Source organism: Aotus nancymaae, unplaced genomic scaffold, assembly GCF_030222135.1.
Source record: "Aotus nancymaae isolate 86718 unplaced genomic scaffold, 86718_ANA_hifiasm-v0.15.2.pri h1tg000011l, whole genome shotgun sequence".
NCBI lineage: Eukaryota > Metazoa > Chordata > Mammalia > Primates > Aotidae > Aotus > Aotus nancymaae.
The window spans coordinates 4,091,669-4,116,987 of NW_026988422.1; the positions used below are offsets into that span (position 1 = coordinate 4,091,669).

The following is a 25,319-nucleotide window of genomic DNA, read 5'->3' on the forward strand; positions in this document are numbered from 1 at the left end:
CACACACACACACACACACACACAAACATTTTTTAAAGAGTCATTTCAAAACAGAAATACTGCTACTACTTAAAAGTCAGAATTCAGCCAGGCACGGTGGCTCACACCTGTAATCCCAGCACTTCAGAAGGCTGAGGCAGCAGGGTCACCTGAGGTCAGTAGTTCGAGACCAGCCTGGCCAACATGGTGAAACCTCATCACTACTAAAAATACAAAAATTAGCTTGGTGTGGTGATGTACACTTGCAATGCCATCTACTTGAGAGGCTGAGGCAGGAGAATCACTTGAACCTGGGAGGCGGAGGTTGTAGTGAGCCAAGATAGCGCCACTGCACTCCAGCATGGGTGACAAAAGTGAAACTGTCTCAAAAATAAAAGTCAGAATTCTTACCTAATACTTTCCTTTTAATTACTAATTTTTAATGTAAGAATTTGTATAATGGTTATCTCCATTTGTCTATGACTGATTTTATGAAATCCATAAAATAGAAACAATTAATATGGTGCTAATTGAAGTGTTTAAATGTAAGGGCTTAAATTTTAGGTTCTCCCAGATTTCAATATTGATTGTTAAGTAATACTTATGTGTACATATGCAACTTGATCCAACTGGCTAAATCTTTTGTGGATCTGATTTCATCATGTCCAAAAGTATATTTTGTAGATGTAATTTATTCTAGCAGATGTTTTTAGTTCCTTCTTTTATATTACTTATAGCAATCATACAACTATCTAAGAAAAACATTTAGCCACTTGACACCAATTTCCAGATGTAAAGAGCAAAGGCAGCTCTGTTTGCTTCAATGCCTTCCTGAGTGATGTCATGAAGCTTAATATTACATCCCCCCAAACAGGTCAACAAATAATAATAATATAATAATAATAATAATAAATCGTGAATGTTAATGAGAACAGGGTTGAAAATGTGCTTTAGGCAGAATAAAGCACTATTATAAAACACCAGCACCCAATTTATTTCGTGATTATTGTTTCCTAAAGGCCTTTGAAAAACAAAAATGTAGACTCAAAAAAGGAATAAAATAAAAACATAAAAGCAATGGCAACTTATTTTTTTCACGTAATTTTAGTTTTACCATTTTTATCTGGAAGGAAGGGCAAAATCATCCTAAAGCAGAAGGGCTAATGTTTTTCTTTGGCAACGCTGAGATTAGGTTGTAAGACCTCTTGCTGGTGTTATCTCTTGTACAACGGCAAGAAGTAGATTTGAGGGTTTTGGGAATGCATCACTTGCCACCTCTTCAGTTGCCATGGATGAAGCAAGAAGACAATGGAAGATCTCTAAATCCTTTTGGAATAGTAAAGCCGACGTTCTGATAAACGAGATGATATTTGAAGGCAGGTCCCAGGGAATGTATTACTATTTTATCCCCCAGTTGTTAAAACATCAGAGTTTCACAGGCACTTTATCTCACTCATCATCATCTCACTCATCTTCTAGGCCAATACTTCATTTCACATGTGAAGTAATTGGCAATAAGGCCCAGCATGTGACATCCCCAAGCGGATACACATAATTAGTGACAGAATGACAATTAGAGGCCAAGCCTATAGTTATATTTCTTCGAGGGTGTGCTCGAGTATATGGCATAAATGACATGTAATATGAAATACGGACAACATGAAAACACAAATATCTCGGTGAGCCTCTAGAAGTTGTTGGCAGGCTCAGCCCATTGTTTATGATGGTAAAACATTTTTTTTTTCCTGAAAAACTTCCACTATCCCTAGATCATAAAGATAGATTCCTATCCTAACTTCTGCAGGTTTTATTGTTGTTAATGCAATTATTATAAAGCTGAAGTGTTTCCCTTTGATTATAATGTTTTAGAGGGAAGAAACAGATATTCTATGCAATGAGTGAAGTCACATCAAACTGGTGTTTTTATTAACAAACTCAACTATATATTCTCAGAAAAAAAGAGAAGCGCAATTAATGAAAATAGTATGTGTAGTCTTTCTGTTGTTCCAATGAATTTATTTATGACCCTGTATAAATGTGAGAGAGAATATCAAACTGACTTGCTTCCATTGGTTTCAGTTCCCATAGAACTCTCTTAGTGTGAGCATCTCATCTTGAAGTCTGTGATTTTACTGCTTAAAGATTTGAATCTTACATCTAACAAGGCTTCTGAAGCAAAGCAACCACTTATTTTGCATTCACTGTGAGATGTGTTCGATGCCCTACGTTGAATTATTTAAAAACATATTCTAAAGTGTTAAGAATTAATAGTCAAAATAGCTAGGCTCAAATCTAGTTCTCAAGATTTTAGGTTCGAATTCTGATTTTCAGTCAAAATAGCTAGGTTCAAATCTAGTTCTCAAGATTTTAGTTTCGAATTCTGATTTTTAAACAAATTCAAGGAGCCAGGCATCCTGGCTCGGCGGGTACCACCCCGACAAAACAAGCAATCTGAAACGCTCTGGATTGCTAGTTTCGCAACACGCGCAGCTGGACCCAGGACGGTCCAGCTCAGTGTGGGGAAGGGCGTCCCCCACTACCGAGGCTATCAACAATAATTTTTAAGTGGTCTTTGAAAAATGCTGCATCTTATATGCAAAAGGAGTTAATTGATGTACTGAAAAAGAAATCAAACATACTACATTTTTAGTAAGAGAAGTTTAATATGTTTACAGGAGTTTAATTATCTACTATTTAAAAATCTCAAGCATTTAATCCTTAAAATTAAAAAAATTTAAGTTTGTTAAATCTTAGGTTTTATTAAATAGCTTAGGCTTTATTTTATATATATATATGTATGTGTGTGTGTGTGTATATATATATATGTCCCATACATATATGCTACCAAGGAGACATCTATATATCTATATACAGATGGAATATAGATATCTCCTTTGTATTATTTCGGTTTTACATAAGAAGTTTCAATTGTGTACTCGTTATACATTTTAAGTCATAATAAAAAGACTAACCAGATACTTAAGTAGGTTAAATTCTCTAACACATTTGAACTGCTAAAAAAACCAACATGCATAGATTCTTTAACATAAAAACAATTATCTAATTGTTGATTCTTTTAAACCTATGCTTACATATGCCTGGGTTAAGCGATGCTCATCCACTTGAAATGCATTTATCTTCTAAACTAACTGAAATTACTTATTAGTCAAAGGTTTTGGCTGGGTCCATGACTAGATTCTTATTTGCAGCCATCATGCAATATAATCCTATTTATAGTCCACATAAGGACTTAATAAATTAGGGAAGCTCCTTTCATTGATGTTATAGCCCACACAACTCATCTAGCTCATGTCATCTAAGTATCTAACATCCCTTAGATGCAAGTGACACATTACCCAATTCTCGCAGCTTTTAATGTTTGATTAAACTCTGCATTTCTTGATTCTTAACATACTTGAATAATTTGCCATGCCACTTTATTTCTGATTTGACAGGATCTTGCATTTTCTCCCATTCTTCTGGTCTGGTAGGACCATGAAATTCTTATAGATTTAAAATGGTATCTGAGGAGTGGGAATTTCTATATACAAGAAACTAATGGAATATAACAACCAAATGTAATACATAATCCTTTTCACTTAGTTGTATTACCTCTTTGGCCTCTTTTTAGGGGTTCCTGGATTGGGGGGGAAAGCTATATAATATATTTTTTAAGAATTGAGATAATTTTACCATGACTTGGTATTGGATGCTCTTATGAATTAATTGTAATTTTCTTGAGATTGATAATGCCATTGTAGTTATGTGGAGAAGGGCCTTATTCTTGTGAGATGTGTGCTGGAATACAGATCAAAATGTCTAAAACTAACTTCCAAATGACTCAGGATCCACCACCCCCACCACAACAGATATATGGATGGATAGATAGATGCATATGTGTATGGATAGATACATAGATTTAAAAAGATGAGAAATATAATATCTGATTGGAATCTCCATATCTCAAGGCTATATTAAACTCTGTTATAATCCTATTTTCTGAGAATATAACTTGTGAATCATTCTTGATTCCTTTTTCATACTCACTCTGCACTTAGAATTCAACAAGTCCTATTATTTCTTTTTCAAAATAATATGTTAAATATGTTTCATTTAATGCACCCCTGGTATTATAACCCTAGCACTCAATTCAAAGGTCTTCAGTGATTTTCCATTCCACTTAGGAGAAAATTCTCTCTGCTGCCTGTAGGGGGACTTAACCTCCGGCCCTCTCCTGCTAGCTCAGGATGATGGACTTTCTTCTGCAAAAGTTTCACAAAGTATTGGCTGTTTTGACATTTGAGGGCCTATGGTCACGTGGCGAACACTGCCTAGTGTGCCCTGCTCCCGCCCTCATCTGACTACCTCAAATCAGTCCTTTAATAGTTTTCAACTATCGCATTTCTCAGAAAGTCTTTCTTTGACACCTGCCATCTGAATCAGGTTCTTCTGTGCTTTACTTTTCTTTCATAGCATTTGCCTCATGTATTTTTAAAACATTTTTAAATGTTCTTGGTTATTAATTTAATAACTCCCTCTGTCTTTAGTCTATTAGTTCTGTGTGGCTAAAGGCTATGTTTGTTTTGCTTACTACTGACTCCCCAAGACCCTGAATTCAAAATATATGAAACAAATAAATAAATACATTAATTAATTAACAGAAATCTCAAAGAGAGGAGTACTATTAGAAAGGGAGCGGTTTTATTCTTAGGAAGGGTTGACAAAGATGTGAAATTATATTTCCATTATTCATTGTCGGTCCTCACGAACGTACTTTTGAACATTGGGGAGTGGGTTTATATTCAGCCAAACGATATTGGCATTGTGTCCCTTGTGATTGATTTCTGTGGTATTCCTTCTCGTAAATATTTTGCCTATCATCTCTACTGAGAAAGAAATACGTTTATTCTGAAATAATCATACCAATAGTCAAATTTTAATTAGAGGGAAATGAGCAATTAAGATAACTAGTAAAATTATTTTATTATTAATTTGTTTGATTACACTTCATGGAAGGAGGAAGGAAGTCAATACCCTAGCGTATCTTCAAAGCTGCTTCAGAAGAATAAAATGTGCAAGTATCTCGAAAAGGAACCTGGTGAATTATTAAGGAAAAGCTTTTAAAGGGACTTAGTTCAATCTATCATTTCACTTACTCCCCAAAACTAAGGTACTACAATAAATGTTCTAAACTAAACACTGTAGATCATTTAAATGCTGTAGATTACTTGAGAAAACCCTCAACAGAAAGACAAATGAGGAAGGCAGGCAAAGGGAAATAAATGAACACTCACTTTGTGTCAGAGAAAATTGGAGTAGGTTTTTCTCTTAGGAGCAGCCTTTAGCATTCATATTTCCTTATGGTATACATCAGCATCTTAAGAGCCATAAAATTTCTCAATGTCGTCTTGATGGCTAAACATATTTCCTTCTTTGTCTGAGGCATTATTCTGGAAGTACATGATGTGTTTTATTCTTTGTTTAGCAAGACAAGGACATTCTACATTAAAGAATGTATATGTACATAATAATAAATATTTCCGATGAAGGTCTTACATTTTCATTTTTTTTATATATATGTTGCCTCTAATGTCCAAGTGCAGGATAAAGATAAAGAATATAGAGCTTCAGTCTAGACACCCCATCAGAAAACGTGTTTCTTTATTAAACAGTTGTGATCCTTAGCACTTTAAAACTAATGATTTAGGGCCGGGGAGATGGCTCATGCCTGTAATCCCAGCGCTTTGGGAGGCCAGAGCGGGTGGATCACCTGAGGTCAGGAGTTCAAGACCAGCCTGGCCAACTTGGTGAAACCCTGTCTCTACTAAAAATACAAAAATTAGCTGGGCATGGTGGCGGGTGCCTGTAATCCCAGCTACTCCAGAGACTGTGGCAGGAGAATCACTTGAACGCAAGAGGCAGAGGTTACAGTGAGCCGAGATTGCGCCATTACATTCGAGCCTGGGCGACAAGAGCGAAATTCTGTCTCAAAAACAAACAAACAACAAATAAGCAAAAAACACTGGAGAAAAGACTGTGTAACGTGGTGATTCTTAACTGGGCAATACAGTTGACCTACCTGCGTGCCTTTAGTGCCTCTTTACCCAGGTTCTATTAGCTGTGTCCAGTGCTGGAGTAGAACTTAAACTTTGATGTCTGTTAAAATACTATACACACGTTTTTCTCCTTTTTCCAGGGAACTTTTAATGTTTCCAGTAATTTAAACCTTAATGAACTGTCGTGATCTTTTCAAGGGCAGGCTTGAGTGGGTGACACAAAAGGACCAGCTATGAGGCCATGCGCCTGCAGGAGCGGCAGCCTGTGGAGAGTAGCTGTTCAGTAAATGCAGAGGAGACCCAGTAATGAGGGGATTAGGGCATCACTGATGCCAAAGAACTCATTTTATGTTTTCATGAATCTGTAAAAACTCAGCTTTAGTTGAGTGGGGGGAAACTGCTACATCTTGGATTGATGTTTAACATTTGAGAGATGATATTTAGTTTGAATTTTCTATTTTTCTTTCCAACTATAACAACAGATCAGCCTACATCAAGGCAATAAAATTAAGGAAGTTTAAAAGTTTGATAAATCGTTGAGCTCATTTGTCTCTGCAAAAGTTATTTCTCGAGAGCAGATAAAGGCACTTTTGAACATGTTCACTTTTTTCAGCTCACAGGGGTGCTATTTAATAAATTACCTTTCTCAGGCACTAAGAGCCACCTTTATTCATCTGAAAAGGTTAATGCAGATTTTTAAAGTGTCCAAGTTATTCCCAAAGAGTAATTTATGCGCTAGGAAAGTCTATTTTATTTGGGAAGTACCTAAATAGCAAGAAAAAAAAAAGAAAGTGAGGTACAAATTATAGACACGTAGATCTGGTTGTCCATAATCAATATCCTCTCAGAAGCTTCATTTATATGGGTTAATTTTATACATATATACACATATATATAAAACACTTTATTTAAAGTTTTACTGTTTCTTCCCTTCTACCTTAGAACTTCATGCTATTCTTCCTGCTCTGTTCTTCTTCATAGCACTTATCACAAATATAGTCTTTATTTTACTTATAGATTTTGGTTCCTTCTGACTTATCTTAGAAATTAGAATGTAAATTCTATGCAGATATGCAGATAAAAATTTTTCTAATTGCTGTACCTCAGCCTCCCTTCACTCCCTGGAGAATACCAGACACACATAAATATTCAATAATGATTTGATCAGTGTATACAAGAATAAATCAATACTGATCAAATTTACCAAGAAATGGCCAAATTTCCATTTTATTTAGCATTATATGCATCATTTTCTGGAAGGTGGTGACACATCATAGTTGAGGGTGATTTCTGGAGTCATTGTCTTGGGCGTGAATCCTGAATTTAACACTGGCTGTCTGCTTAGTGTTGGGCAAATGAGTTCACATTACTGCCCCTTTGTTTTCTCATCCCCAGTATAAGGAGAATAAACTGCCTATCTCATAGTTATAAAACATGTGTAAAATACTTAAAACATTCTAGTACACAGGCAGTTCTTAAAACTTATAAGTATTATCATTAAATCAAGTTTTGAAAAGAACAATATTCTTTATGCACTCACTGCCTAAGTGAAAGAGTTATGAAAATTATGTAGATACTAAAAATATTTTGTCTCAGTAATCTGAATCATTTAATTCAAAGCATATTTTAAGCATACATTATTAATGTAATTTACTTTCTGAAAATTAGTAGGACATTAATTTTATTTGTTTGACAAACTCCAATCAAGTCAAACAGAGTAATGTAATAATTCCAAATGTCCAGCTCATTTTTGAATTCTGCATTGCCATTTACTATGTCTGTGACCCTGGGTGAGTCAATTAAAATCTTTAAGCTTTGGTTTTCACATTTTTATAATGAGTAAAAATTAAATCTATGTAATTAGTTGAATATTAAACATAGCACAGTGCCTGGTACATACAGTAACAGATCTCAATAAAAAGATTAAACAAAGATTATTTTATATTAAAATCTAAAGAACAATGTGATAGAACTATATCAATTAATACAATTGAGTAGGAATTGAAAATGAATTACATTTTTCTGACTCCAAATTTAATTCTAAGCAAAGAAATTAAGAGATTTACATGTTGGAAGAAGTTATTTCTTTGATATGAAAGATATTGACAAATTTAACAGCAACTCACTTAGCATATGACTTTGTCTATTAATAACAGTTGATGAGATGAAGGTGTCTCTTTTTTACATAAACACTTAGGAATTTCTTAAAATTCAACATTGTACTTATAATCCTCCTTTTCCTCCCCATTCCCATCAATTTAAACTTATAAAGATTCTAAGTAAGAAACACATACAAAATTCTTGTGCACACATATCTTCAAGGCCATTATTATCTCAGAATGTGTTATTAATATCTTGTAATATCGGATGTGTGAGGCATCTTGTAAACCATCTTGTAAATCCAAGCAGAGGCACTAGGTGCTACCCTTAGACGTGGTGGAGAAGGTTAAAAATGCTTCTGCTCAGATTCTCTATCAAGAGTTTGCTGGAGCCACAGTGGGACTGCAAGTACCTCAGATCATTCCAGAGTAAACCACAGGAATCAGGTTCTTCATTCTGAAAACTCCGCTAAACCTTTATAACCAGATCAGGACTAAAATACACATGTCTGGAATTGCACCTAAGAGCTAGGGAGCCTGAGCGGCCAGGACAATATGTTTTGAGGAATGTAAAGGGTGTTAACATAATCACCCAATCCCAAACAATTCAATTTCAGAAAAGAATTTAGGGACTGTGGTAAAATAGCATCTCTAAGCTTGCTACTGCAAGATGATGCTCAGGTTTTCCATGTGCAAAGGAAATGATGAAGGTAGGGTTGAGGATGGGAAATCTGCAAGATAATGGTTCATCATTTTGTTTTAACTTGTAGGTGAACTATAAAGAACCTCCAGACATCTTGAAAATGTCATAAGCTCTTCCAAAATTATAGAGATTCAAAATATGGATACTGCCTCTATAAGAGATATGGGTGTCCTTTTAAAATCTCTTTCCTAGTGGGCCTTGATATTAAAACACAGATCAGCACAAATCTCATTGTAAATCAAGTAGATATTCAACTAATTAGGGATGTCACTAGCCCATGAGACACTGGATTTTAGCTTAGCTCTAGAATGTATGGCTAGTCCAAGGAAATTCAGACCTAGTCATTGTTTTCCTCCATTGGATGCCCTTGTGGAGGGCACGACCTGCACATCAATATGTGGTGGCCTTGGAAATAAGATTTCCATGCCTTCCGTATGTCAAACTATGATATTCTTTATGTACTTATACTTTATAAAGTCTATGATCATCATCTTGATTTTTAAATGACAAATCTATAGAATGGCTAAGAAGGGATTTATTTGAATCCACACCTGCTAACATAAAAATCAATTTATTTTCTGTTAAAGAAAGCTGCCTTCTACTTCCACCGCTTACTCATTAAAAAAATGGTTAGGGTATTAATCACCATGAAAGTGCTGTAGGTTTTGTGAAAGAGTGTGGGACAGTGGCATGCCTTTTTAAGACTACCTTAGGTGTGATTTAAAGCCTTAAGGCTAAGAGTTTACTACTTGGTCTCAGCGAGCTGTTTCAATAAACATGAGTTTTTCATTCATTTTTGGTTGACACAAATATGTGTAGTTTAGGTAATAATTATTTTTTCTGTTTTCACAATGAGAAATGAAAGCTTCTCTCTTTTTTTAAAAAGTAATTTTATTCCTCATAATGCCCTATTATAACATATATCTATAAAGCAAATTTTATTAATTATGTAAAAATGTATTTGACAGATCTATTAAAAAGCTAAAGAAAACAGCTGATGATAAAAGGGAATCAAGAAAACCTTAAATTTGTTTAATAACAGATGAAATTTAGGTGGCTTGTTCAACAAACTTTATTATCAGGAAGATTTTGGGTTAAATTCTAGTTCCTCCACTTAATTTTCATGTCATTTAAACTTCCTGAGACTCATTTTTTTCTCTGTACATGCAGTAATAATTCTAACTTCATGATCATTATAAAAAATATAAATGAGAAGCTAAGGAAAGTTATCTGGCACAAAGTGCCTTCTTTGTGCAAAGTGTACATTCAATAAGTGTTATTTTCTCCTGTAAAGAAATATATTAGCTAGAAAGCATTTCAGAACCACAAAATAACTCACCAACTTAAATTCCTGATTCTGTAATTTCTTAGCAGACACCTCTATGTTGGGGGACAACAGTGTGGGTCTAGAGTCTCCAATGCCTTGGGACCCATCATGAGAAGGAAGTGGTGGGAATGGAATTAAGTGTGGGTGCAATGGAGTGTATTGCTTAGAATCAGGCTTCTTTCTTTTCTAGTGTCTTCCAAAGACCCGAAAAGAACAAAGCTGTCTTAATTCTATTTGAGGTATCTTGAGGAACTGGATAATGATGGCATAGGTATGGCCGAGAGAGCCTAGGGTCTAGGTCAGTCAGTGGTGTGAGCCTTTTGCTTATGGACTGTCACAGGCAGTCAGAATGAACCAGGCGTATGGCTGTTCTCCCCAACATCTTTAGGTCTGTTTCTGAGTAGTGTGTTGTAGTGCCAAAGGAAGGAAGTACCTGCAGAATTAGTATTTTTTTCAGTCTATTTTTGAGAGTAAGCATGCCTTTCTTTCACACATCCTCTCCAAAGTGACTTTATTCACTGTAAACTTGTTATTCTGAAATGATGATTCAAAAGCAATATGTGTTTCCTTCCCTTTTCTAAAGACTTGATTAATTATCTAAGGGCAGATCTTTAAGGTGAGCTAAAAAACCATTTTTCCTTTCAAGCCCAAGCTTTTAAAATGCACTAAATTATTTGGGTAAAGCATTTGCAATGTTTTTAGCTTTTTATGCGTAGACCAAAACCACCAACCCAAAACGTTTTTTTTCAGTGTACAAACTATGCTCTAAGTTAGGTATTTCTGGAAGATGTTTTAACTCTTATCAGCCCAATAAATGAGCATCCAAGAAAAAGAATTATTAAACACAAGACTGATTGGTGTTTAAGTATTAAAGTCCGTTTCTGTTTAACTGTTCAACCCACATTGATAAAAACATCTTCCGTCACCTTCTCCTAAGAATTCAACATTTTCTTAGGTCTGTATCAGTCCTTACTACCCACCAAGGAGCAGTCATAGGAGGAACTGCAGTGTTGTTCACACACACACAGTATTTTCCTGTTCTTCCTTTTGCTTTATCACTATGTTTCCTAAGAAAATGATACGCAAACCATGGATTTTGAAAAGTAGCAGTAGTCTGGAATTCTTCTGTTGGGGGAATTTATTTTTTCTGTTGAGGGAAAGTTGTTATTTGGTCATTAAAATTATTGAGAGTCCTCTTAGAATCAAGTATTCAACATTTAAATTCCTCTGACTTTATATTTGTTGCTATTATAAAATGTAGACTCATCTCCAAATTAGTCAGCCTGCCTAGTTATGCTGTTCCAATCTGCTAGACACTGGGTTTGAGTTCTCCCTATGCATAATAAAGAATTTTCCTTTGTGAACTTTATGATTTATACCTTAGCTCTTCCACTATGGAAATCTAGCTTTGTCATTCTTAGCTAACTGAAGCCAACAATGAAAACAATATTGAAATATTATAACCAAAAGATCTGCCTTTATTACTGATAATCCTCAGTTATTTCCTGAGCTTTGGCTGCATGGATGTAGACTGCTTATCCAACAGTGAGCTAAGATCAGCCTCAGTTTTTCCAGTAAGTAGGAGTCAAGGAGTAAGTAGGAGTGTCCACGTGATAAATATCTCTTTTCTAGGTTTTGCAATGGAACAAATATGGTTGCTGCTGCTTCTAACAATTAGAGTGCTTCCAGGGTCTGCTCAGTTCAATGGCTACAACTGTGATGCCAACCTCCACAGTAGATTTCCTGGTAAGTGTAAACCTAATCTGTTCTCTAATTGCTTCTGGAAGAGTGTTTATATTTGAAGAGCAAGTCATTTAAATACATATGGAGAACGGGGGGCTATCTCTTTACATTAAGTGGATATTAACAAATGGCACATGACAAGACATTTTTCTGGAGCTGGAAATTACATCCATATTAACATATGAAGTGTTCATCACAGTTATTATTATAATGGCTGCTCACAGATATGAAAAATATTGCCTCATGTATAAAAAATTGGGAGGGACTAATTTCATTCAAAATTTGCAAAATTTGTGCCTTTTCAATAAATTAATTCTGACTTTTAAAAACTGCTCTTATGTGCTAATATATTTATATAGGAATAATCTTAAGAAAGTGATGGTGAAATTTTGTACAGTACAAAAAAACACTATTTCAATGAAGTGATGATTACCACCAAAGTACACAGGTCAGCTTCAGAATGAATTTCACAGAAACCCATCAGCATTATGACAAATAGGAGATTTTGACAATATTGATGGGCATGTCCCACAGGTTTCTAAAACCTGTACTCAATGAGAAGTTACTCAATGTTTTACCTAAGTATTCAGCATTTTATATTAGCTAAAGTTATGGAACCCCAGTTCAACATTTACAAAATAAAGATTAGATGGTTGGAAACACTTTTCCAAGTCTACCATGCAAACTGAATCTCTTTGGGCGTGGCTTACATTCTGAAAACCGGCCAGTCCTTCTGTGTTTGGAGCATGCCATGAAACTGCAAATCTGCATAGAGCAATCAGTAGGTAGTTACAGAGATGAAGTGCCGAAACAGAGCACACATCAGAAATTGTCTGAATGTCTTCATGAACTCAGACCTTGGATGTAAGTGCTTGGTTTGTTAGGTAAAATATGAAGGTCATTGTGGGAATGACTAAAGGAATTCTAGAAAAATATGCTAAGGCAGGGTTGTGAATAGCTTTGAATACCACAAATGAGCTTTTTATTTACATTTATTATTATGGAAAATTTTAACCATATACAAAAGTAAATGTTGGTAGGAAGAACACTCATACGGATCATCCAGCATTATCAATTATCAACACGTAAATTTTCTTTGATCCCTGTCCTTACCACTCCCATCTCTGGCATATTTTAAAATAAATGTATTATTCATGCTTTGGTGTTTATATGTGATGGAAAAGAACTTAAAAATCGTTATCCTTTACATACACATCCAATAAACCCAACAGTAATTTCTTAATATCATTAAATTCAGCCAAGTTGCCTCTAAAATCTTCACACCGAGTATTTGTTGATACAGTTTTTATTTCATTTTGTTTTCTAATGGTTCCCCTCTGTCCTTTGCTTTTACAAAATGCTGTTTATCTCTTTGAGCAGTTTGCTCATTTGTCTTGCAGAGTTCTGACCCTGGATTTGGCCAACTGTAACCCTCGGGTGTCACTGAACACACTCCTCTTTCCCTGATGACTCTGTAAACTAGTTAGAGCTAGAAGTTTGAATAAATTTAAGCTCACTTATTTTGGTGAGACTGTGTGTTATATAGTGGAATGAAAGTGTTTTCTCTTCATTTTGTAGGCAGTCGAGAGTCATGGAGTCTTTTTAAACGTACCTTTTAAAAGGTGTGACGTGGAGGAGACATTAGGAGAAGTATGAGAGATAGACTCCAGTAAGAATAGACTAGAGGCAGGGAGAAATATCCTGATGGCAGTGGCAGTGGAAGCACTACAAGGGGACAGTTATTAAGAGATATTTTTGTGGTAGACTCAGCAGGAATTGAGAATTGATTTGATTTGGGAGGCGAGAGAAAGGGAAGATTAGAGGATGTTTTGAACTGGAACAAGTAGATGTTGATGCTGTTAATTGATCAAAGGACACTTGCATGTTTTAGAAAGGAAGTTCAAGTTTGGAAATAGTGGGCTTGAGGCATTTTAGAATGTACAGTGGTAATTTCTTTCTATTCAGCAGTAGGAAATATGGACCTGGGTCTGAGAAGAGAGATCAAAACTGACGATAGCTGTGTGAGAGCTGATTCCTCGTGCAGTGGATGATCAATGAGTAGGGAGCAGGAAAATAGCAAGTATGAAAATAGACGACTATTTAGATAACTCTTGTGTTTAAAAAGAAAAAAGGAACAACTTGAGCCAGGGAGTGAAACAAAAGAAAGAAGCAACTGAGCCAGGAATTGAAAACAATTCCTGGGACTACAGAGGCCTAAGCATACATGAGTAGAGAGAACGTATTCACAAAAATGGAAATACTAATAAAGAAATAATTGATGAAATGACAAAAGAAAATATTGAAGTGATCAATGGTACAGGTGAAGGCGGTAACCTTGGAAAAGTAGTAGTTGTTTGTTTAAGAGACAAAGAGAGATAAAGACACAGCTGGAGAAGGTGAGAGATGCAAATGTGTTCACCCAGGAGGCAGTGGCTCTCATCAGAGTCGCTGGAGGCCTGGGGAGGATGGTCAAGCAATGACCCTGTTGTGAATGGATAAGAAGGCCAAGTAATAAAAAGATTGCTCAGCAGAGAAGATCTGGCTGGTGTGGTAGTTATATACTTGTAAAGGTGAATAAGGCAGGTTAAAGAGCCATGAAATGACTAAGACAGGAAACAGAAGTATTTATCATAAAGTGGACTTAAAAAAAATCACGTTAAAATGTCTCTTTGCAAGGGCATCTACTGACCACCTGCATCAAAATCAGATGGGTTAGTTGTTAAAAGTGGGGACTCCCCTGTTTATCCTCAAATAGGTGATGTCATAATCTATGAATGTGGTCTTGGAAATCTGTATTTTAAACTCTGCAGATGAATCTAATGTACATTTATGGTTAAGAACAACTAATAGTGTATTCTGTTATTTTCTTGAGTCTATTATTCCGATTAAAAGCACAATTATTTGTTCGGAAAATAAACGTAAAAACAAAATCGTCTTCCAACCCAGAAATCCTCTCTGCCTCGGTAGTAGAGAAAAGTAGAGAAATAAAAACACTTTTATCATTAAGTAAGCATTAAACCAGACTGTGATGTACGTCATAGGTAATTGGTAAGAGACTACAAAAACAGAAAGAAACCTCACCCTTTGATACAGCCAAGCAGAGACAACTCATTACATATGTTTTCAATATAGACAATAACTAGTCCTCAAGTCAGAGGACTTGACACGACCATTTGTCACACATACGAATCCCCACTTTACGTGGTAAGTAGGGTGACCATCTGTGTTAGCTGATTTATTTTATCCAGAAGAAAAATTAACTTCTCATATCTTTGTGACAGGAAGTAGTTTTGCAATTTGGAGCAAGGCTCACATCAGAATTAGGCTCCTACCCTACCACAGAAACTGAGACATAACGTACCATCTCCCTTGATGTTTACATTTCAAAGAGATGGCTCTCAGATCCTTGAGAAAGACATTCCTGGGTCATAAAGCTTACAAGAATCCAATCTAGTTTTCAAAAGGATTAATACACACTTCAAAGAGAGGAGACAGTACTTCTAATTGCAAGTTTTCTAAAGTAAACTCTCTAAGAAAAAGGGAGGGAGAAGTCTCTTCCTCTATTTTCAATGATATTTGTACTTTGTATTTTTTCTGACACACATTAGCACTTTAGGTATTATCTGGCTTAGACAACAAACACCCAAACTTTCCGGATGTATATTCATAAACACATATACCCATTAGCACACACATGCACGTGTGCACGCGCACACACACCCCCACACCACACAGTTACAATTTTAAAATTTGTATTTAAAAAACACTAAATTCATATTTTAAAGAACAGATATTAATGAAATTCAAATAATGCTGAAGTCCCAAGAGAGACTTTATATTTAGATGCGTATTATTTAACCCATTTTTTTGGAGGTTGTTTGCAAAAAGATCAGAGTGAGCAAATAAAGCCTAAAGATTAATTGCTTACTGCCCTCTTGACCTCAGTATCTCTTCCACATTGGGATCACTCTTGATGTCATCAGAAGCTCCACAAGCTACTCAGAGCTTAAGCAATGGGATGGAATGAGAATGAGGCTGGCAAAGGAAAGGAGCTATCTAAATGCAAAGCAATGTTAATAATGATGAGAGTAATCATCTCACCCTAACTGACCTTTGCTGTTTCATGACATTAGAACTATTTTCTTTAATTTCCATGGCATTTACCATGGAGCCAAGAGAAGCACCATGGTCTAATTCATTTAAATTTAAAGGAATGCCATTTAATTTTAGAGGTAGTTAACTCTTGGTAATCCAAGCTAATAGCAAAAAGCAGGCTCATGAACCATCAAAATTGCAGTTGTGATGATTCTAGAATAAAACTCAAAGTATAGTTGACTCTTAGAGTACCAAGGAATTATTTGGTTAAAGTAAAACATACAGAGGAATGTACTTGGCCTTTGTGACTGATGGATATTTTCTGAAATCAGCCCTCCTTATTTGGAAGTATATGAGAATTAGGCTAAACTTTCTGGCCTCTAAAGAAATCTTTAATGATAAAGGCATATCCAAGGAGAAAAATGGGCTTATGGCACAAGAAACTTCATGGTTTGACACTGTCATGACACTTTGACATGACCTAAGTAGTCATGGGAAAGTGGATATGAGCCAGTGTGTCATAACATGTGATTTGACATGATGTTGTAAATAATACTATTGAGGAATTAAGCACTAAGTTCTATGTATTGAGTACCAGGCACGTCACAGAATTCTTTCATTTCTTACGACGAACTTATAAAATCTTTTTAAATCCTCTCTTTACAGTAGGAAAACTGAAGGCATGAATTTGTTAAATATTGCAAATCTACAAATGGATAGAGATATAAAACTAGGATTCTTTCCATTAAACAATGATGTCTAAAAATGAAATTTGAATACTCAGTTTAAAAAATGATATAGATATGGAGACTCTCAATGGAAATTACCACGTTTAAGGATATGAAAAGTCATGCGTTAGGAGAATTTGTTTAGTCTTTTCAAGACCTGCTTGACTAAGGAAATCTTTTCTTCAGTAATATTTTTAATATTTTAATATTCAATGAACACAAGTGTTTCACAGGAGGTAAAATTGAGAATCAATGATTTAACAATAGAATTCATGAGCGAGTTCAGCAAAATGAACTGTCAAATTTTGTGTTAGGCTTTGCTTAACCATTGCATTGTTCTCTGCCCAAAGTCAGAGAGGTTAGTGAAATAATTATCCCAGGGACTATGTTCTGGCCCTCTGTCTAGAAAGGAAAAGCCAGTTCTCCTTTATTCTTACTTAGTGATAGTTTTTGGTCTCCAAGTTGTCAAGAGGATGCCTGCTTTCCACTTTGCACCTGTGACTGCAGTTACTACAACAGATGAGGCAAAAGAACAGATCCAGGCAGCTATTGCTGATCACATTCTGATTTATTTACAATGATAAGGTGCAGAGGAGAAGACCACAGTTAGCAAGTTCAATTGCGGTCTTCTCCCAAATTTCAATAACAGAGTTGTTTATTGCGTGAATTTTCCCTTTTTTTTTTTTTTTTTTTTAATAAATAAAGCCCATTTGCCTTTTTTTCTGCCTGAAAAAGATGACCAAACTTTTCTGGTTCCAAAGAACGTGGAGCAGCAAGTGTGATTGTAAGTCTGCAAAGTTTGCCTCAGACTGCATATGAATTTCCTACAGCACTGGGAACAACAGCTTGCATTTACTAACGAGAAACAGATGTTGTGATGAAAAACTGAGGTGGCACAAAACCTGTTCAATATACAGAGGAAACTTGAATTCCTAATCCACTTTAAGTTCCTCATCAGCTGTTGGTATTTTGGGTAGATGAAATACCGACACTCCTTTAGGACTTCTAGCTTTTTTAGCATCAAAACCTCAATCTTATATAAAAACTTGGTAAGAGCAAATTTTAACTTTCAAAAATGAGTTGAAACAACATATGCAGCATCTGTTCCCTACGCAATGTGTAAGCCTGTGTAGTACCAAACGTCGCCACTCTCATTTTAGAGATGAAAGCAGAACTGATATATAAATTATTATGATGATGTATAAAGATGGTATAAATTAGTATTGGAATATTTATTGGAGCCCAGAATGTAAATTATTTCCAGATGAGATTTTCTACCATGCAACAAAGCACTCTGCAGCATACAGAAAAGGTTCCTCCCACTATATTGAATAGATTGTTGTTTATACTATTGGTTTTAAACCAATACTACTTTTAAGTGCATACAAACAGTGCATCAATACTAACGTGGTGATATCCACAAGAATCTCTGCATCGGAACTGTACAGAGCCTCCTGCCTGCTCGCTGTGGACTACCCAGTCCACCCCCATCCTCTCCAATTGCTTTTGAGTCCCCAAGATGGCATGTCACACATGCTCAGCAAAGACTGGACTCCTTGACCACAGTGCCACAGGCACCACCACTGCCAGAATTGCTTTTCATGAAAACACCGCTCCGGTCGGCGTAGCTGCCTTTTGACGTGGGCTGCTCTGCTTCCCCCAGGTCTTAAACTGCTATGGTTTGCAGAATGAGAAAGAGATGGGGGTAAGAGAAGAGGCTGATCCTGTTCCCAATTTTGTTTCACACATTGTCACTGGAGCGCTGAAGTAGGCTTACTTAGATTCAGCCTCACAGAGCATTTTATGAGCCTTCTTTCATTGAGATTCAAAACCAGTCAGTTCTTTAGACAAGAAAGGGATTCAGATGCAATTCTATTCCCTTCGTGATTCTTGTCTCTCTCCCTCCTGTCCCTTTTACAACTAAACTTTTCTCTCTTGTAAGCATGTAAATCAGACAAATAGATATTTGGTAGGAGGCTTAAACTCACCAGGTGAAATCTACCTATGAGCTCTCTTCTGTCCAGTCAAAATACAAAGCTGTGACTTAGCACCTGAATTGACTGAGAAGTAACGTCCACATCACCTGGAAACTTGTAAGAAATTCAGAAACTCAGGCCCCAACTCAGATCTACTGAATCAGAGTCTGCATTTTTATAAGATTCTTTGGTGATTCATCTGCACGATAAAGTACAGGAAGTGCTGATTAGAACATGGTGCCCGTGATGGTCTGCTAGCTTTATGTTGTTACAAAATCACACAGTATGTACAGTAACCCCAGCTGGCCATCATGCACTTGCTTACTCCTCATAGTAACAGGTGTCAACAAATCTATCACTGTTAAAAATTCATTTTTTAATGAGGCAAGGTAACTAGTCAACAAATCTAATACACTTACAGAGATAAGCTACATATAAACACATTGCAATAATCTATTAATTTTATATAATTTAATGAGTTGCATTTTGTCAATTTGAAGTTAGACATTGAGGATTTTTATGTTCATTGAAAACTCTGAAAACAGAGGCATCATCTCAGGCAGTTGGCAGAATACTCACAGATGAACAGTCAGGATGAACCCATATCAACTGTGCATTTATTTTGTTTGTAAATGTTGAAACTTGATATTAAAGACTTATAACCCACACAGGGTTGTTTATTAAAGAATTGGAATACATGTATTTTAATAAATATTTGCTGAGTATATGTTACATGCTGTAGGAAAACCTAGAACTCTGTTAGTTTATACTTTAATAGGAAAGTAAATATTCGCTCTCAGGCATAATGTGAGACAGTAGACCCATAGTTAAAGTCAGATGGGATAGAACATGAGAGGATGATCACATGCCACTGGGAAAATTACAGAAAGGCTCATCAAAGGTCAACTTTGGTATTATTTTCCTGCTTTAAGTTTATTTCTTTTCTTATCTGAATACCCTCATTGGTAATTTCAGCTATTACTGTTGTTTATTGTTGATATACCGAGTATTTGGTGATTCTCAAATTTGTATTTCTTATTTTCTGTCCCCAAATATTAGACATGTTTCCAATTACCTGCTGTACATTTCTGCTTGAATGTCTTATACGTAACTCAGCCTCTCAAAAACCGAGCTTATCATCTTTCCCCTTCCTGAATTTTTTATCTTAGGGAATAATCCACCCACTCAACCAAAGCTAGAAACCTACACAGCAGTGACATCCCTTTTTCTTTATGCAAACTTCTGATCACTTTCTTATAGAATCTAACCAGTTGGAACTATTTTATTTCTTCCTAACAATCCTTTTCAAACACCTCTTTGCTACCAAGACGAGATTGTTTATAATGTTGTTTACAAATCTGTAGTATATCATTATCAGGCTGTATTGTAATTGTTTATTTTTCTTCTGTCTTCTTTATTCAGTAGGCTCCTTGAAGAAACAGGGTCTTTTGTTAATGTTGGTATCTCAAAGTCTAGCACAAAGACTGGCACATGCTATGTATACAATAAATGCTTTCCTGAAACACGTTGTTGATGTGAAGTGGGATGTAGTTTAGATTTTGAAAATAAATAGAACCAATTGCCTCTAGACTAGTAGAAATCTGATAGTACTGATTTTGCATGTTCAATTCTTATGCATCCCATTTTTTTTTTGAGATGGAGTCTCACTCTGTTGCCAGGCTGGAGTGCAGTGGCACAATCTTGGCTCACTGCAACCTCTACCTCCTGGGTTCAAGTGATTCTCATGCCTCAGCCTCCCGAGTAGCTAGGATTATAGGCACCTGCCACCCCACCCAGCTAATTTTGCATTTTTAGTAGAAATGGGGTTTCATCATGTTGGCCAGGATGGTCTTGATCTCCTGATCTCATGATCCATCCGCCTAGGCCTCCTAAAGTGCTGGGATTACAGATGTGAGCCACCGCATCCAGGCTCCCCATCTTTTTTCTTCTACACTGATCTCCAGAATTTCTTTTCATACAGATGTTTACTTTTTCAGGTCAATGATGAAGGAACATCTTGAGTCATTGCACTACAGTGCTGAGTACCAGCCTACAGCCAAGGTTTAAAGTGTTGCCATCTTTGTATTAATGATTGTATTAATCTGTATTTATTATCCTTTTTAAATTATACTTTAAGTTCTTGGTACAAGTGAAAAATGTGCAGGTTTGTTACACAGGTATACACAATAACTGGAAAATATTAAACATTCTAATGCTAGTGAAGGGAAATGAAGGTTTCAGCAGTATCGAGATGATCTGAAAATGATGCAGTCTATCAAAAGCCTCACCGTTAGCCTCATTTGAATGCTGTTAGATTTAAGCAGTTGAGTATAAAATTGCTAAAGCAAGAACAAAGTTAGACCTACTTATTAGATGTGTAAATAATATACTGCAAATATATTTTCAGTTAATTGTGTCTAAAGGCAAAGGTGTAATTAAATGTTTTAGGAATAGAAATTTATTGGGGGTAAAGAAGTTGAATGAATCCTTATTCATATATGGAGGACTGGATCCGTTCCTTCTTTACTTCCATTTGTTTGGAACCACATTCTATGAACCCCAAAGCAGGGCACATTTTATACATGGAGAGACAGATGGCTGACAATGTGACGGGATATTTAAAATTTGCAAAATTTTAGAAAATCTGAGATACAGAAAACCATTGCCAGATAGAAGGACGAGAGAGTACAGAACATTATTTTTACCCTATTCAGTTGAATATTCCATTATTTTTAATTTCTATGAAAAGCCTAGCTTGATTAATATCAGGGAAAAAAAATTGCAGTTTTGGAAATGTAACTGCACATAAACTCTGTCAGCAGGCCTGCCATTTGACATGCTTAGTATCTTTAGACATAAAACATTAAAAATCAAACCCCTAAAGATATCTACTCATTAGGTTGTTTAATACTCTTGAACATCATATTTCAAGCCAGGGATTGGACAGTAAAATGCTTAAAAATGTAGTTGTTGAGAGCAACTGTTACTCAGTAACTGAAAAAAATACTCTCTCCTTTTGGCAGAAATTGTCCTTTGGCAACAGAAAGTATCCTTCTTTGTTCCTCCACAAAGCCTCAAAAATGGTAAAGTTGAGCTGAATGGATGTCTTTAGTACCTACAACCAGGAAAAGAATGTGTTTCTCTGAAATATAGTGAAAAGACCTTAGAAGACTGGCTTAGGAAAGATTTGAACAGATCTCTTTTCTTATACCGCAAAAAGTCTTTAGTTGGTCATCATATCTTAAAGTGGGATCAGCTTGTAGCAAATTCAGTTTCCTTGCAGGAATTACAAATTGGTTATAAAGCAGGAAACAGAAAAGAGCACTACATCTGGTCACAGTAATTATTTGCCATTTGTTAAGATGTTTTAAGCATTAATTAATCCCCTTAAACAGAGCTGAGGAACCTAGTCTTTAGTTGGTTTATGTTAAGAAGCGTGATACCTCTCTTTTGTGACAGATGTATTAATAGGTATTCACTTTGGTACATTTATGTTATATCAAGTAGAGCAGTGATATTTGTTTGATTTCACCAAGCATAAAATGAATTTGTGGTGAACTCTCTAATAGCTGAGGATTTGCTTTGACATTCAGGTTGATGGTATCTTAGAGAGGCCATTTTGTAGGTAAACGTTCCTTGTGATCTCACCTGTGCCTAACACGTGTCCTCATTGACTGCTATTTCCTCCTTTGCATTTTGATTACAAATGGATGAGAACTACCTGGTTCCCAACCAGCCAGAGCATATTTCATTATTCACATTTGTTCCCTCTGTGTTATAAAATTTCCACTCTTTACCTAGCTAACTCCTACTGATACTTCAAGACTGTGCTAATGCCATCTTCTCTGGGAAGCCATTCCTAACCAGCTGGTCTGGGCAAATCTCCACACAATCTTTATCTCAATGTGGGTCACGCTAACGTGTCTGTTTCCCCGAATGGACTGTAATATACAGGAGTCCCCTTTATCTGCAGTTTCATTTTCCTGCGGTCAACTGTGGTCAGAAAATATTAAATTTTCTGGAAAATTCCAGAAATAAACAACTCATGCATTTTAAATTGTGTGCCTTTGTGAGTAGTGTAAAGAAATCTCATGCTATTCAGCTCCATCCTGCCCAGGACGTGAGTCATCCCTTTGTCCGGCTTATCCGTGGTACATTTGCTCCCTGTCGACTAGTCAATTAGGAGTCATCTTGGTTATCAGATTGACTGTTGCAGAATTGCATTGCTGTGTTCAAGTAATCCTGATTTTACTTAATAATATTTTATTCATAATAATTAGTATTATTGTTAATTTCTTACTGTGCCTAATTTATAAAATCTTTATTGTATGTATGTATGTTTATGAAAAAATATAGTATATATAAGGTTCATTACAATCTGTGGTTCAGGTACCCAGTGGGAGTTCTGGAATATATTCCCTTTAAGATAAGAGAGGACTCCTGTGCTTGGAAATATGACCACTATGTTTTGAATCCTCAATGCAGTCTGTTGCTCCAGTACCTTATGTGATTAAGTAGCTAATTACTCACTGGAGTACACTGGTTAATATAAAACCTTTCCTGCCTCTGGGACTTACAGTTTATTAAGAAAAATGTACAAATACATATATGATTCTAAGGCAATACAACAGCATAAAACAGAGTGGCATACCTTAGACTTGGGATCACATCAAGTATTTGGCTAAATAAAATTTGAAACCTGAAGAATGGTAGAAGTTACTTAGGCAAAGCCTTTGGGGTAGCTGGAGCATTGCAAATAGAATTTTTTTGTGTGTGTGCACCTGTATTATGTTTTAAAAATGCCCACAGTACTTTAGTGAGGAATAACTTACATATAGTAAGATGTGACAATCTTCAGGGTGCTGCTTGAAATGTTAACATATGTATATACTTATATAACCTCCACCCAAATCAAGATAGAGAACATTTTTTATCTCTTCACCAATTTTTCTTGTGCCCCTATTCTAGACAATTCCACCCCAGGAAGTAATTACTTTTCTAATTTCTATCACTCAATATGACACGTTTAAAGACATGAAAAATGTTGAGAGTCACAAATTTAGGTAGCAAGGTTGATAGAAGAGAGAGAGGGAGGGGAATGCAGAGGTAGGCAGGTGACAGATTATGGAGAGTCTTGAGGATCTAGTTCAAGATTTGGGCTTTTGGTCTATGTGGAAAAGTAGCTGTTGAAAATCTGAGCATGAGGGTGACAGGATTGGATTAATGTATCAACAGCTGTACTACTTGAAGGACATTAAGACTGGAGATAAAGGAACCAGTTAGGAAGCTATCACAATATTCCAGGGGAGAGAGAATAATGGCATGAGCAAAGGAATAGCATGCAGATAGAGAAAAAACAGTGATTTAAGATATATTTTGAAGTTTATAGATGCTCATAAACATTTATTAAAATAAACAGTATTATTTTAGAAAAAAGTATCATTTAAAAATTCAATTTGCATTTAAATAGTTAATGTTGCTGAAGGCTATGGAGATAGTCCCTTAATTTTAAATGATGTTTATTATTTTCTAGGTTGGCAAAGTGTACCTTATAATTAATTCATTATTTTTCCACCAACAAAGGGAATATTGCATAGAATTTTTCATAACACCTAGCATATTGCCTTTTGGCCATGAAAAAGATTTTTCATACTTCTTTATAGGCAATTTTATTGAGTTTAAACTTATTACAAAACAGACATTTCCATATTGCTTATTCACATTCCCCAAATATGATTGACTTTGCTAGAAGAAAAATACCAGTATGTGTATATCTTTAAAGAGATATGCTATTGAACATTTCTACTATTAGATTATGACTGAATTGTTTAAGCTAATTAATTCTATGCTAAAAACCTTGAATGAAACTTACATACTACTTAGGTGAACATACCATCATTCACCAAAAATACATGTTATTTTGCTTGGTTTTCCTCCTTTGAACAATCAAGGTCATTTCCCCATTGAAAAGCATAATCATTTTTTGTTCGCTTGTTTCTACATTTTGAAAACTTGATACTTGTTTCAGACTCTTTATCCGATTGGTGTAACAGAGTGATAAAATGTAGTAAAGTGACTCTCTTAGTTTTCTAGGGATGCTGTAACAAAGTACCACAAACAATGCGATTTAAGACAACAGAAACTTGTGTCCTGGGGTGATTCGAAACTCAGAAATTTATTGCTTCACAGTTATGGATGTCAAGTTCAAAGTCCAGGCAGGGCCATGCTCCCGCTGAGAGTCTGGGAAGAATCCTTTCTTGTCTCTTCCTAACTTCCAGTGGTTTTCCTGCAACCTCGGTGTGCCTAGGCTCGTTGCTGCCGCGTTCCAGTCCTCTGCCCTCACGTGGCCTCTCCCTGTGTCTCTCTCTGTCTCTTCGTTGGATGCTTCTTTTAGAAGGACACCAATCATATTAAATTACGGGCTCACTCTACCCCAGTATTACCTCATCTTACCTAATTTAATCGGCAACAATCTATTTCCAAATAAAGCCTAAGGTACTGAGGGTTAGGGCTTCAGTATATCTTTTTTAGGGGGGACATAATTAACCCATAGCAGTTACCAAAACTGATGAATGTAAAATAATCTGCCACTAGGGAATTACCTACCAGTGAC

At 35.8% G+C, this 25,319-nt stretch overlaps 1 protein-coding gene across 1 annotated transcript in view; it reads left to right on the plus strand.

Moving 5' to 3' along the window:
* The first annotated feature begins 8,804 nt into the window (after nt 1-8,804).
* ZPLD1 (zona pellucida like domain containing 1) overlaps nt 8,805-25,319 on the plus strand; it is a 40,290-nt gene continuing 23,775 nt past the window's right edge. The window contains exons 1-2 of the mRNA XM_021667022.2: nt 8,805-8,844; nt 11,797-11,910. Coding sequence (XP_021522697.2) covers nt 8,805-8,844; nt 11,797-11,910 — 154 coding nt within the window. The remainder of the gene's footprint in view (nt 8,845-11,796; nt 11,911-25,319) is intronic.